This window comes from Ambystoma mexicanum, chromosome 6p (genome assembly GCF_040938575.1).
Source record: "Ambystoma mexicanum isolate Mex_15411 chromosome 6p, UKY_AmexF1_1, whole genome shotgun sequence".
Lineage (NCBI taxonomy): Eukaryota > Metazoa > Chordata > Amphibia > Caudata > Ambystomatidae > Ambystoma > Ambystoma mexicanum.
The window spans coordinates 1,207,954,695-1,207,969,391 of record NC_090935.1 but is presented as its reverse complement, the minus strand read 5'-3'; the positions used below and the strand labels follow the sequence as shown (position 1 = coordinate 1,207,969,391).

Below are 14,697 nucleotides of genomic sequence, written 5' to 3'. Positions count from 1 at the left end.
TTGTATGTTTCAGCAGCCACACTGGCAAGCATAGCATCATTGACAATGTTTTGCAGTACTGTGGCACATGGAGCACCCCCCCCCCGTACTGCAACAGCAGCCCTGGCACAGATTTGAACCACTGATTTACTTGATCAGAGGCATTACTATGTTATCAGCCAGGGCACAGCAGCACCATTGGCACATTGATGAGATCTGGCACATTTGAGCACCAGTCATGGCACACATGGTATTTTAAGGAGCAATCCTGCCACATTCGACCCTCTGGTGTTTTTCAGTGGTCGGAATGTAGGTTGTCCAGAGGATTGGATGCAATCGGCATATACCATATACAACACTTCAATACCTTTTGTCAAAATGTTGTCAAGAAGTTCCATCCTCTGACTTCCTTGGCCATTCTTTTGGTGTCACGTTTTGACCAATGATACAAGCCCAATTCTCCTTACAATGTGCTTTAAAATACATTGGTTCCTGCTAATTCCCTTCCAGGTCCATTGGGCAGAACCCTTTAAGTGTTGGCCAATGCTTTTAGCACAATTGAGTACGCCGAATGCCCTTTACACATCAATCTCTAGCATTTAAGAAGGATGCATTAGTTGTTGGAAACCCAAATCAAATGTTTTGTTTAGTGAAGGCCTTCATAGTATAGCACAAGCAAGAGAGAAGAAATACTGCAGGTAAATTGCATGATTAATGACACAAACAAATTGTAAGGAAGGGTAAATTTATCACTTCAATGTGGTATTATGTTAGTGTAAAACCGTTCTAAAACTTGTTGTGTGCACCTGTGACCAACAAACGGTTCTATGTAACAATGTCCCCGCAAAAATGGCTGCTGACAAAAAAGTCGCTGTTTTTGCAGAGACATTATTACATTGAACAAGCGGGGGACACCCCTGCAGCCCACACATTTTTTTTTTTTTTTTAACAAGGAGCAGGGGATATCCCTGCAACCCGTCCCCATACATAATGTCACCATATATAATGTTGCCAATGGCTTTTCCTGGTAACATCATGTATGGGGACATCATGTATGGGGACTTCATGTATGGGGACATTATTACCTGATACCCAACAAACGAGGAAATGATACATTTTGATTTCAGAAAATAGAATGGTGGGTTCTTCTTGTTTTTGTTCACCAGTTTCCATGGTAGCTTTTTACGGCTTCTGTAGGACAGAGACTATCACCGCCATGCTGACCGAAAATGCATTGATTTGCATGCAGTTGGGCTCGAACTTCAAAGAACATTTCCATGTGCTTGTTCTTATGGCATTCTTTTATTTAGATCTTCCACTAATTCTAACCTGGGCAAACATACTCAGCCCCTGGCCCACAGTTGTCCACACTATAAGCACGATTATGTTGCCCCTCTGGACACAAAGCCCTCGCTGCCTCGCAAATTTCACACCCTAGAAAGCTGACACGCACAAAGAGCTCAGGGTACTTCCAAACTGCAACCTCTACACAAAGCACTGCAATCTTGCCTTTCCCTCTCCTCCCCACCAACTAAAGCCACCCACTCTCTCCCAGGTCCACCAGAGCGCCTGGACACCATGCAAATGGCAGTGGTGCATGGTACCGATTCTACCCACATAACCTAACATAGATATGGCAATTTGCCTTACTGTTGGCGCTGCTTAACTGCCTCGTGGGGGATAGTTGCCGCATATCAGTCTTTCACTAGCATGGGGTTACTGTGGGCAGCTTGACACAGATACCGGCAGGTTTTTAAGTCCCCCAATTTCCATGGAGAGTGAAAAACACCCTCTTCCGAATCCAAAGAAAGGCAGAGATCAGGGAACAAATCGAAGGAGCCAAGAATAGCATCAGCAGGATGAGATCAAATAAAGTGGACGTCTCCCCGTGTTTGAGGTACTGCTGCTATTCAGCCAGACTGGGGAGTCCATGTATCCCAGGCACCAATGAAAAAGTGGCCCAGGGTGGCATGTTCCTGGTCATTCCTTTTGTGGCAGACTGCTTGAGCAGTACCCAAGGAGATCTTGCTTTAGTCAAATGTGTAGCACATTTTGCATTTTAGAGAATATGTGTTCAGTGACACCATTAAAAAGTAGTATCTGAACATTGGAGTGACGCATTTAACTGGCTTCCTTTGACTGAAAAAACGGGCCCATAGTAGCATGTTGGGCCTGCACTCCGGGCATTGCCTTATTGCCCCAAGTCCCGCTTCGAGTCGGCCCCTTACCCAGTGTAACGTGTGCAGCTGATCTGGCAAATGCTCTCAGATCGGATCTCTGCTTAGAAACATTGTCAACAAACAGAAAACACAATGCAGAGTGTCCAAGTAAAACGTCTCGAGGCAAAGAGTTCAAAACATTGGAACAGGTTGAGATCCCAACCCCGTGCAATGCTGGCCAACGCTGTTCACCTGCTTCAAACTTAACAAGCTCAGCTCCAACATAGGCTTCAGTGGGACAGACTTCAGGCCTGGGGCCAAAATGATGCATGGACAGTGAGCTGCAGAAAATAAGGGTGTCCAGATGTCACGTTGAGCGTAAAAGGCCAGGCCTTGCTCAAGCCGAACTAAGGCGGTTGCACATCTGTGCCAATTTATGCAGCACGTCATGTTGCTTGGATCCTGACACGCCTTCTATCAGCAATTCTGCCAAATAGTTTCCATTTCCACGTTTCAAGTGAATTTTATTTATTTATTTATATTTACATTTGTATAGTGCACCTAACCCGGAGCCATCTGGGCGCTTTTCTTGATAATAAAAATGCAATAATTCCGTGGTTACAAAGAAAATACAGTAGTTACATAGTTTGCGCAGGTACAGAAAAAAGGGTCTTACATCCTAAGTTAGTTACTTCTGTTCTTGACAATAGGAATGCATTAGTTACATGGTTGCACCGGTACAGATAGAAATATCTTACATCTTGAAACTTAGTTTATCGCTGTTCTTTTTTTTGGCCGTTTGAAGCGTATTGATTATTGATGGAGATTTATTTTAGTACTTCCTCTTTAGTGTATGAGAAGGGGTGCCTCTGCCCCCTAAGCTAGCGACAACTGTGTACTTATGGAGTGTCCACTGGTAACATTCCCCTTCATAGGTATCTATCAGCACTTGACACCTGATGTCTGCACTTACCCTTGCACTTGCCACCAGCTGGCCGTACTTTTTACTTATTGTTTATTTATTCTATTATCCCATGTACTGCACTGTCCCCTCACCCTTCCCCCCGCACTTCCTAATTCCCCCTTCCCCCTTACTATGCACTTGTGCGATCTGAATGACACTTGGCCTAGTAGGATTGTTGTCTCCACCTTCCCTCTGTTCCACCTCCCTTGCCTCGTCGGGCCTTGAAACACTTGTGTATAGGCGCGCTATAAATGCCATTTCATATTATCATTCTATCACTTAAGCAATAAACCCTGAAGAGGGGGGCTTTACAGGTCAACAATTGCCTTGTTCCCAAATAAGAGGTCACAGCAAGAAAGGGCCTCACAATGTTCCCTGGTGCCGTAACCAGTCACTAAAGTCCTTCCTCGGAGTGGCATGTAGCTACTAGTGCCCTGGGAGGATGCTCAAACAGAGCAGCAGGTCTGGGGGTATTAATTCAGATAAAAACGCTTTAGGGCGGTCCGGTGAGAGGGTAAGGTGCTGTGTGCAGGAGCTATGAAAGAGTAATGAGCACAAGAGAGGACGTCGCCATTAGAAGGGGGTCATGTGCACTAGTGTGTAGGTGGGACAGAGGGGGCAAAAGAAGGGGGAAACAAAATGGCTGCTGAGAGTCTAGAGGGACAAGGTGACAGTGGCAGCAGCTTAGGTGGGTGGAGTATGTGGTGGGAAATGATAGCGTCAGCTGGGGAGAGAGACTGGAGCGGAGGACCAGATAAGAGCAGGTCACAGAGCCATAGTTCAAAGGCAAACATTACCATCAGGCAAGGCCTGCACCTAAGCCAATCAGAATCAGTGTACATCCCACCACTGTTACTACTTAAGAAACACCTCCTAAGGTGGGGGAGGGCTTTATCGCTTGGCAATGGCACAGGGACCCAGAGCAATTACTGTGTGGTAAAGTCACCCCACCTTTGGGGTTATAGCTATTAGCACCCTGACGTACCTCCAGGGTACCAATAGCTCGTTTTACAGTTGTGAAATTATGCAGTTGTCATTTCAAAAGTTGCACATAACTACTAAAAGGAATGGCTGGCATGGAAAATGGAGAAAGAAATCTACTCCTAGTCTGTTCTCCCTTTCCTTGGTGACCATTGCCGAAAAAGTAAAGAGACAGGTCTGAGGGGCAAGGGGCCTGTGCGGCAGAGTGGAGAGGTGAAAGAAGTGGGTGACCAGACGTTCCAGTTTTCCCGGGACAGTCTGGGGAAATCACCCTCCGTCCCGGGGTCTTGGGAGTTTTTTGATTTTATAAACCCCATCTGGGGTTTCCAAGGGTGGGTGGCTACGGTCCCGCTTTTTGCAGGGACCCGATTTTGAAATCCTGAAATCGGGTCCCGGCGCAACTTTTCCTGCACAAATGGGGGCGTTAAATGCTTTTCGCGCTTCCATGTCCTCCCCCTGCCACTCAGCACACCACCCCCTCAAACCCCACCCCCCCCCCCCCCCCAGCAACAGGCCAGCGACATAGAAGTAGGACTAACATTTTAATTGTATTTACTTTATTCCTACTTCTGGCCTGTCCGGCTTTTCTTTTTTTTTTTTTTTTTTTATCTGGTCACCCTATAGAAGAAGGTACCTGGATGCATGGAATTGTGGCAGGGGAGCAAGGGGACGGTATGGAGAAATGTAAGGGGTGTCAGGAGTTACTTGTAGCCAGTGTCCAGAGCGTGGGAGGCAATATGGCAGCGTCCTACTGCTCAGGGGACTCAGAAGGTAGACTAATACCATGAGGTAGAGCTCGCTTTCCGAGCTCCTTGATTGGCTGGTATCTCCCTCATCTTGTGCTCTATAATGGACATTAAATGAATCCTTGCTCTTTTCCAGTGTTTACATGCAAAAACACGTACCCAAAGATGTGCACCCGAGCTCATGACCCTGTTCTGTTTTTCAGGTCCGTCGTCCGTGATCAGCAACGATGATGATTCCGCCAGCCCCCTCCACCACATCTCCAATGGGAGCAACACACCCTCATCCTCTGAGGGGGGCCCTGATGCCGTCATCATCGGCATGACGAAGATCCCGGTCATTGAAAACCCCCAGTACTTCGGGATCACCAACAGTCACATGAAGCCCGACACCTGTGAGTACACACGCTCATCTTTTCCCCCTATTAGCCTGTTGCATCTGATGCACAAAGAACATGCCTGCTCAAGAATTGTCTAGCAAAGCTCCAGCAGGGTGGAAATGGAAGGTTAACCTAGGGAGCGTTGTTCTTTGCCATGGCCTTGAAAATCAGATATTGGGACCAAACATTTAATGTCTCTAATATGTACACAGCCGGTAGCATCGCTCAAAGATACGCAACCTCTATTGTTCTTATGGGATCATTTAGATGACTTTGTAAAGCAAATGGTCGAATTGACCAAGGGAATTCCACTGGTGATTTGAGAGGTGCCTCCTTTCACATTGATCCTGAGAAGTGTTCGGCTATCAGGGGGGTGGGTGCAACCTGCAGCTCTCCAGATGTTCTGGGTTGCGAGTCCCATGATCCCTTGCCATTGACTATGCTGGCTGAAGCTAATGGGAGTTGTAGTCCAAAACATCTGGCACACGAAACCTATTCTAAGCACGTGCCTTCAGTTGACGTTGCTGGAATGGCGAGTGTTTGCTCCCTGCCAGTGAACACATGGGGAAGGTGTTCGTCTTGTTTTAAGGGCATTTCTTCTCCACATTTAAGAGATTGTACAACTTGGAACATATTGCTTGGTTTAAGACGTACTGAAAGGGTTTTAACTGCCTGCTACAAGCCACTCCTAATACAAGTGCGCATAGAAGTGCTTTATGCAGTGGCAAGTCTCTGCTCCTGCCGGGGCTCCTGCGCGTTGGTCTTCTGTCAGTCATTCCTTCGACTGCTGAATGCTAGTGCCACAGTGCAACTGCACCAAAAGTGGTGGAGTGTAGGTGCGGTGATTTTGCCATACTTTTGATTGTGCAGGTGTAAGCAGATGTGTGCCTTTGCACTCTGCCCATGCATGATTTTACCGTTGCAGGTGCTTGCTGCGCTTATAATAATAGCATTGACGTTGCCAGGTGTTATGATGCACTCTGGCACTATGCACTCGAGGAATCATTTTGCTTCATTGGATGTTCTAGTATTAGGGTCTAGCTGTAGCGTTCTATGACCTATATGTCTGCACATTCCTTGGACACTTATTGTAGGCAATTGCACTGCGCCCCACTGAATAATGTTATGGTATGTCCAGGAGAAGGGTGCCTCAGGGGCACAGCGCCATAAAAACCTCTGTCAGTGTCCTGACTTTGTTCATAGCCTGGTTCTTCCTATACATGTAGTACCCGGATGTTGCTCAAGATTTGTATCAGTGGAACTCATTTGTTTGGCGGCTCATATTATAGCATGTGTTGGCAAGTTGGACCACTCTTTAGGACTCATGGGGCCTCATTACGACTTTGGAGGTAGCCATGGCCCTATTGGCGCCATGGCTGCCTCCAAAATCGGGTCCGGGTTCCCTGAATGGGGAATTACCAGGCCATTCTGAATTTGGAGGGCCCGGTAATTCCTCCTTCAGGGAACCTCGGCCCGGACCTTCCCCATTCCCATTTGAGCCCCCATACGGCTAAATGGGAATGGGTGTGGGAGCTAACAACGGGCCGATTACGACTGGCCCGTTGTTAGCTCCCTGGTCCCCTCACGGGACCCGCTCTGGACGTCTGGTAAAACCAGAACCTCGTAATATTGCGGAATGGGTTTAAAGGCACCGCCACCATTAGCAGTGCCCGTTAAACCATTCCGCAATACTTGTAATGAGGCCCATGGTGTTCTTGCATTGCCTTTTTTATGCTCGCTGACTTCACAAAGTGCATGTTCATGTTGTAGCCAGCACTGTGTCGTTTGTGTACATCAGTGAAAGGCCTGCAAAATGGGGATTACAGGATGATTGAAACTTGTTTGCCCCTTTAGAATAAACATCTTTTCAAAACATTTAGGGCCCGATTCATGGAAATGTGCCTAGAAATCCCAGAAGGGTCGCGTGCCGGAAATTGCGTGAGCCAGCATGCTGAATAAAAAATGTGGGCCTGCATATTTATGGAATTTACTGTGCAAAGTAGCCGTAATCGCAAATCGTGGCCGGAATGCCCCCGACACGTCCACACGCAAATCATAACCAGCCAGAAAAGCTACCTTTGCGCGATCCCCCGGGTGCGAATACATGCACCCTTCAAACAGTGTGTGGGGTCCCCCGCTAGCAGGCCTGCATCTCGCGGACCCTCTAACTAGTTCCGGCACCCTGCCAACATACGTATGAAAAATCATAACTCAGTAAAAACTCAGAAAATCTGTGTCTGAACCGCTGTAAACTGTTTTTGCACCCTGCTGCACTGCATATGTTCACCCCTAAGTTAGATTGGACCCCGGTTGTGTACACGCACCCCGAAATCTGAAATGCAAACCCACCTCCGCGCTACAATTACTATGTGAAAGTGTCCTTACGCCTGCCTTCGGGTGGCGGATGGTATGAAGGACTTGCATGGCCATTTACCAGCTGAGAGGTTGCGTGATCGAATCCTTGAATGTGTCTCGTGCCGCGCAATTGTGGGAGTGAGAGGGACGCACACTTTTTTCACAAGTTCTTCCCCATTTTTGGTGTTCCGCCCCCTTTCCGGCCCTCTGAGCAAGCCACTCCCACACTCTTCTAGGCGCTCGATGGCTCGAACTCCACGCAAGTCCAGGAGAAGTCCCGCGCATTCGATTCCATGAATCGCTGAATGGGGACATGTGCGATGTTTGGCACGCAAACCCATGAATTTCCTTGCAAATAATTCCTTGAATCGGGCCCTTAATTGCAACACTTTCACAAAGATTTGCACAGGAGCAAATCAGGAGATGCCCACGAGAATCTCATATTTGCACATGCAAGCTTGCACCTGGTTCACAAAGACGAAAAAGGGGAGCCACTCTGGGGCACCTCGGAGATGCCCTGGAGCAAATCTTTATGAATCATATTGGCACGTGGGCATCTGCAGTCTGTTACAGGCATCCCCATATTTGCTCCAGTTTTAGGCTTTGGGAATTGTGTATACGGTGGCAGGTGCAGACCTGAGATGCTGACGGGCATGGCTTCATTTGCTGAGGTTCAAATCTTTGTGAATCAGATACATTGGGCCTCATTACGACCCAGGCGGTAAGTTACCGCCTGGGTCGTACCTTTACCACCATGGCGTAAACTACGTTTACGCCATGGTGGTTGGCGGACTTACCGCCCCATTCCGAGGTTGGCGGGGCGGTAAGTCCCCAATCCCCATTTACCCTTCCCCATTCCCATTTTTGCCCCATAGGGCATAATGGGAGTGGGGAAGGCGTTAATTACGCCACCGTAAATTACGGTGGCGTAATTAACAACAAGGTCCCTTAGCGCCATGGATTTTAACACCTGCTAAAAGCAGGTGTTAAATCCGCCATGGCGCTAAGGGACCTCGGAATCAGGCGGTAAGGGTCGGCGCTGTTTACGCTGCCGTAAACCCCTTACCGCCTGAGTCGTAATGAGGCCCATTGTGTGTATTGTGTTACCTCAACGTTATCAATACCTTGTTGGGCAGAGAATAGGGCCCTGTGTCTGTGCCCTGCCACACTGGGAGTCACATTTGTGCAGATCGCAGATTTGTGTGGCTAACCGATAATGCAGTGCTTTAACTTTGCGATCTTGCTACTGGAGTGTTGTGACCTGTCCCATTTGTACTGTTACAATATTTTTCTGTATTATGTGTTGTGGAGTATCGTGCTGACTGTGTATACCTATGGCTTTTGTATGCTTCTGCATGGTGTGTTGTATTGCTGTGGAGGGCTGATGTTCCACTTGTGGGCAGGAATAACTATTGCAATTCCCTAGCAGTGAGCGGTCAATTACTTTAGTTCTTCAGTGTGGCATCTTAAAGGGAGTCCAACTGGTCTTAACCTGCTGTGTTACTACTTGCTTTGCAAGATCTCAGTTCACAATCTGCCGCCCTGCCATAGGCACATTCTGTGGATTCAGGTGAGTTGTTTGCCACCATCCAGGCCATGCCCAATGGATCTTAGAATAGCAGTTGTGGTGCATTTCAACTCAGTGCTCGGATGCTCCTTACTACTACAGAAGAATTTGGATAAATCGGAATACCGGTATTTGAGGGGGAAGCCCCTTCCAAAATGATATATATGATGGGTTATTTATAACGCGCTTAATACCCAGAGGTTTCCAAGCGCGGACCCAGGGATCAAACCTGTGTTGCTTCGTGTCATCTTGTTTCCAAGTCGAGCACGCTGCCACTGAGCTATCCTCCTGGGACAATGTATTTCTTGGTTGAATTTGTGCTTGAATGCAAAAGTGGGCTTATTGCTTATGTCCAGATTCAACCATAAAGCCAAACCTGTCAGCTGCGACCATTGGTTTATTGTTTACTGCTGGTTTTGTTACATTATGTTGCGCGAAAAAGCTTTTATGCTGTGCCCGCCGCCACCGCAGTGGTCTGACAGCCCAATGCTTGTCTAGATAGGCCTATTGTGCCCCCGCCGGGGGTGAGCCAGACTTTGGTCTGTGAAGGAAAGGAAAATGGCAAAAGGGTGGGAGGCAGGGCGGAACACAAAATGTGGGGGGCCCCCTGCGCGCCCTGCTGAGGGCCCCCCTCCAACTCGGCAACAAATCACAGGTTTTGTTACACTCTGGGCCGGCCTAGATTATCACGCTTGAAAAATATGCATGAACGTGCTGCTGAAGGGGTATGCCACACACTGTACTAGGAGAAAGATATAAATATGTGTTTTAATGCAAAATCCAGCACACTTTCTGAGAAAAAACTGTCTAAAAAGCCAGAGTGTTTGCAATTGTTTTGTAGGGTAACACCAACACAATACATGCAAGTCACCAACAGTGCACAGGAACATTAGTGCTTTGCTGTTAAAAATGCCCTGTCACATTGAAAGGATGTCCAACTGGCTGCACAATGTAGACCATTGTAGACACGTAATAATATTACAGTAAAGCATGACGGGCCACATTTAGACATACCTAGACTGGTTGCACAAAAATGCCAGTCGAAGCAATAACACTCATCAAGAGGAGAGCACACATTGAAGCCAGGCTCTCTGTGGCCTCTAGCAACACAGCCAAACTCTTTAAAATCTGCATGGAACTGGTCAATCCTGTTGCGGTCTCCACCTCTCCTGTTCCCTCCCAGGCCCTCTCTAACTCTCCTCCTCCTTTCTATTCTTTCTCTCTGACCACACCTGACAAGGTTTCTAGACAATTCTGATCCATGAAAGTGTCGTCCAAACAGGTGCTCCCCTGCTCCTCCAGAACCATCAATTGACACCCTTGCTGCAACCTTGGTTGAATTCTGAAATCACTCTTTCACCATTGGAACATTCCCCTCTCCCCTTAAGCACTCCCTTGTGCACCCACTCTTCAAGAAGCCGTCTGCCGAACCTACCTGTCCAGCAAACTATTGTCCAATCTCCATCACCCCTTTCCTGGGCAAACTCTTGGAAAAAAGCTGGCCATCTCCCAGCTTACTCTCCACATTGAATCTGTTGGTTGTCTCCATAACCATTAATCTGGCTTCAGAGCTGCCAGAGGAAAAGAAACTGCTCTCCTGAACACCCGTGAAGATCCTAACCTTGATTCCAGCATTCCTTCTGTCCTAATCCTCCTTGATCTTTCCTCTAGTTTCGACAGTCAACCACGCCATCCTGATCAATCGACATCACGGAGCAGGCCCTGGAGTGGCTGACCTACTTCCTCTTGGACTGCCCCTCCCAGGTCCAACTTGGTCCCTTTCTCTCAGCCACCTCTCTCTCTGCCTGTTGCACTCCCCAGGGTTCTATCCTCTCACCCTGGTTTTCAACCTCTACTTGGCCCCTTTGGCCCACCTGATCTTTACCATATCCTCTAACTTTCAGTGTTATACGGATGGCAGTCAGCTTTTTTCTTCAGGCCCCTCTCATCTCTCGCTCATTCCTGACAGTCTATCCATGATTCAGGATTGGTGCGCCTCCAACAATCTCTGCCTTAAAGCCATTAAGATGGAGATCCTTCTCAATGGGACCCCTGCCCCTGCTTTCTCTCTCTGACTCTGGCCGCCCACCTTGGGCCCTCTTCCTTTGCCTTCCTGCGAGGCAAAAAACTGTTTGTGTCATCTTCGAATCCACTCGCCCTTTCTCTCCTCGCATCTCGGACGTCGCCAAGAAGTCCCACTGAGTACCAGCTGCTCCTCCTCAAAGTGACTCTTCCCTTTCTCACTTTCCCCCAGAAGCTCACTGTCTCCAGAGCTCTGTTTCTCTCTAGGCTGGACTACTGCAACAGCCTCTTTCTCAAGCTGCCTTCCTCTACTTTCCGCCCTTTGCAACTAATCCAGAACAGGACTGCAAGACTTATTGTTGGCCACAAGCCCAGGATCATATCTCCCCATCCCTGAAATCTCTCCACTGGCTCTCAGTGGTTGCAAAAATCAAGTTCAAGACCCTTTGCATTGTCCACAAGGCTTTCTGGGGTCAGGCCCACACTACATCCAATGCTCTCTTCCAAAATACCTTTCTTCTCGAGGCCTTCCCCAAGCTACCTCCAACTTTCTAAGGGCTAGATGCTTCTACAGGCAGAGAGTGGGGGGTAGATCTCTCTCCTCTGCAGATGCCTCCCCCTGGAATGGCCTCCCTGCCTCTCTCAAACTTTAGTGGCCCACCTGAGGTTCTGGAAGCAGCTCAAAACGTTCCTCTTCTCCTTTGTTTCGCTCTCTCCCTCCCCTGCTGACCTACCTGTCTGCTGTACCGACTCGTCGCTTGGCTACCCCTAGAGTCTCACTGAGTCCAGGCTCTTTCTTGATCAGTCACCCTTGAACTGCCTCCGGCCTACCACGAACGGCTGTAACTGTAACCCTACAGTCCCTTGTTCTCCTTGCACTAACCAGAGCCGCACTGCCCTAGCTGTACTTACCCAGACCATTACCGTTCTGTTTTCCCCTCCCTTCTAACTTGCACTTCCCCCCTCCCTTTCTCCTTGCATTTCTCATTCTTGCACTTGCACGATCTGAATGACACAAGGCCTAGAAAGATCATTTGTCTTGTCCTCTCTCTATCTTCCCTCCCTTACTTGTTGCACCTAGAAACACTTGTGTACGCTTGTGTTATAGTAGACTTATATCATTTCATTTGATCACAGATGCCCAAAAAAATGCAATGCCGCAGTAAGAAATGGCTAGACTGGTAGCACCCAAATGCTATTCTAGCCAGGTAATTATACTTCGCAGGACTGCTTTATCAGAAATGTGCAGTTAAAAAAAAAGTCATACCAAACTGAGGAATAACTGGACTGGCTGCACCAAAATGCCTCTCTAGCCACTAATACCACATATCCTGCTTAGCCTGGACATAGACATCCATTATGATTTATCGCACAATCCAGCCCCCACACATCCCCCCTCCCTCCTATGCCCTACCCAACCTCCAAGAAAAGCTCCTTGGCCCAGAATTACATTCACGTCCTTCTTCCTTGTCCCAGAGCTTACGTTTGAGGCTCCTTGCCTAACAGGAAAGGACTGGAATGAGGAAGAGTGGGATTAGGAGTAATAAAGATACAGGTAGCTAAGTCAGGCATTACCTCCATGCAACTCTATCTCATCCCAGTATTTGTGTATGAAGCATAGTATCCTCCCGAGATTATTCTTTTCTCCTTGTGTGCTGGTTCTTTTTATTACATTTTCTACATACTGTGTTTGGCAAATTCACACATTTACGCATAGTCCCTTTTTTGTTTAAATGGATGTATTTTTTAGAAGAAAAAAAAGTTGTGGGCTTTTTAGAAAACAGATTGCATGGAAACATGTTTCCCATGTCACGCCGCACACTCACACCCAGGGAGAGTCTGTGCTTGCATCAGTCTGAGAGGGGGAGCCTTGCCGCAGAGACGTGAGCACAGCAGAAGGGCTCCAGCTCCAGGACAGGACAGTGCCTCCTTTGCGCGGAGAAATGGCAAGCAGACACCACCCACCCACGCTCGCCCACACAACAGTTGGAGACCCACTGGGGAAGGCAACTGTCGCCCAGACGCTTTCATAGGAACACTGCGGCGGCGAGTCTCTAATATTCAGAAACTTCTATATCGCCAGGAACCATGGGGTTATTCAAGATGCCATCGATAATATGCAAGCATGGAACAGGGGGCACATTGGCATTGCATGCCATCCGAAACGGGCAGCACTTACAAAATGGATGGTCTTGAAAATGTCAACCACCCTTCTTAGAAACCTATCGTCATAGGGGTAGGGTGGACTTTGAAATGGTTGGATTCTGTGCTGTTAAAACTAAAATGCTCCAAATGGTGGCTTGTAACATAAGAAAATACAATTTCAGTTCAGTGATCTGGGTGCAGAGGGCACCCGTCCCTGCGGGCACAGAAGAGTACGCAGGCACTGGAAAGTGCTGTGGCGATGCCATTGTAGGTTGTTTGGTTGTGTTGCATGTCAGTGACTATAACTGAAGAGCTAGGTCTTTCATTACAGAGGCCACCAGTGTAAACTCACAATGTGCCCACTTTGCCCCCCTCCGTATTGTACCACCTACAGAGAAGCACTGTCAGTTTGACAGAAACGTGGAGAAGGACGTTGCACATCGTGTGCCCACGGGCCATATTCCACAGCAGAAGATACCAGAGTGGGCACATGGAAAAACACTGCATTCTATCGAATTTCGAGTCAAGGGACTGGCAGGCACCCTGTTGAATAATGAGGACCTAAAATGGGCCTACTGCGCTACTGTAATATTGAGAAGTGGCGAGAAACAAACCTGCTCTGCACAGGGGAGGTTGTGGCCGAAGTAGGGTAAAGTGCTAGCCTTTGCCGGGACACAGCTAGTGGCAATATGTCATCCTTCAGTTGTTTACACTGATAGCCCCTGGGTTCTATCTATGCTAAAAAAAAAACTCCTTTATGTCAAGCTGTTCTTCATAGAAAACATGTGTTTATGAACAATTGTGTTATCACTGAGGCTCCTGCAGTCAACAGTGCACAGGTTTGTGTAGCCTTTAACCAATGCAATCCAGTAAACTATCAAAACAAGATGCAGCGCACGAAACAGCATCAAGCGGCAATCAAAAAATGATGGAGCAAATAAAACACTGCGAACTGGAAGCATTTTGACAAAACTCAAAATATATTTGATTTGCCATCACCAAGATCTGTACTTTCTTTCTATAATCTGATATTAACGCCATCAAACACTATTCCATAATTGCTACCTCACATTTGCATGTGTCGTTCTCCGTCTCCTGCAATAATTTCCCTGTAGCACTCTTTATCTATAGCTCTCGCTTTCTCTCTCTCTCTCTCTCTCTCTCTCTCTCTCTCTCTCTCAATTAACCGACTTCTAACTATCAAAACGCATAGAGGAAGATGGGTGATGTATTGCCATTTGGCAAAGGTGTAGGAGCCCTGCCAGTTTTTATTGATATTAAATTAACAAAATAATGTGTCTGTAATTCCATCTCTGAAAGGAAAATCTGCTGACCAGATTCTCCTTTCATGAACTCCATGCCAAAAGCATTGTGTGTACCTTTGTTCTGCTGCATCAGTACC

At 47.6% G+C, this 14,697-nt stretch overlaps 1 protein-coding gene across 6 annotated transcripts in view; it reads left to right on the top strand.

Annotated features, from left to right (window-relative positions):
- Positions 1-14,697, top strand: part of NTRK2 (neurotrophic receptor tyrosine kinase 2) — a 663,657-nt gene that overhangs the window by 393,134 nt on the left and 255,826 nt on the right. For all 6 annotated transcript variants that reach the window (XM_069625860.1, XM_069625859.1, XM_069625858.1 and 3 more), the window contains one exon: positions 5,033-5,221. In XM_069625860.1, the coding sequence (XP_069481961.1) occupies positions 5,033-5,221 (189 nt within the window). The remainder of the gene's footprint in view (positions 1-5,032; positions 5,222-14,697) is intronic.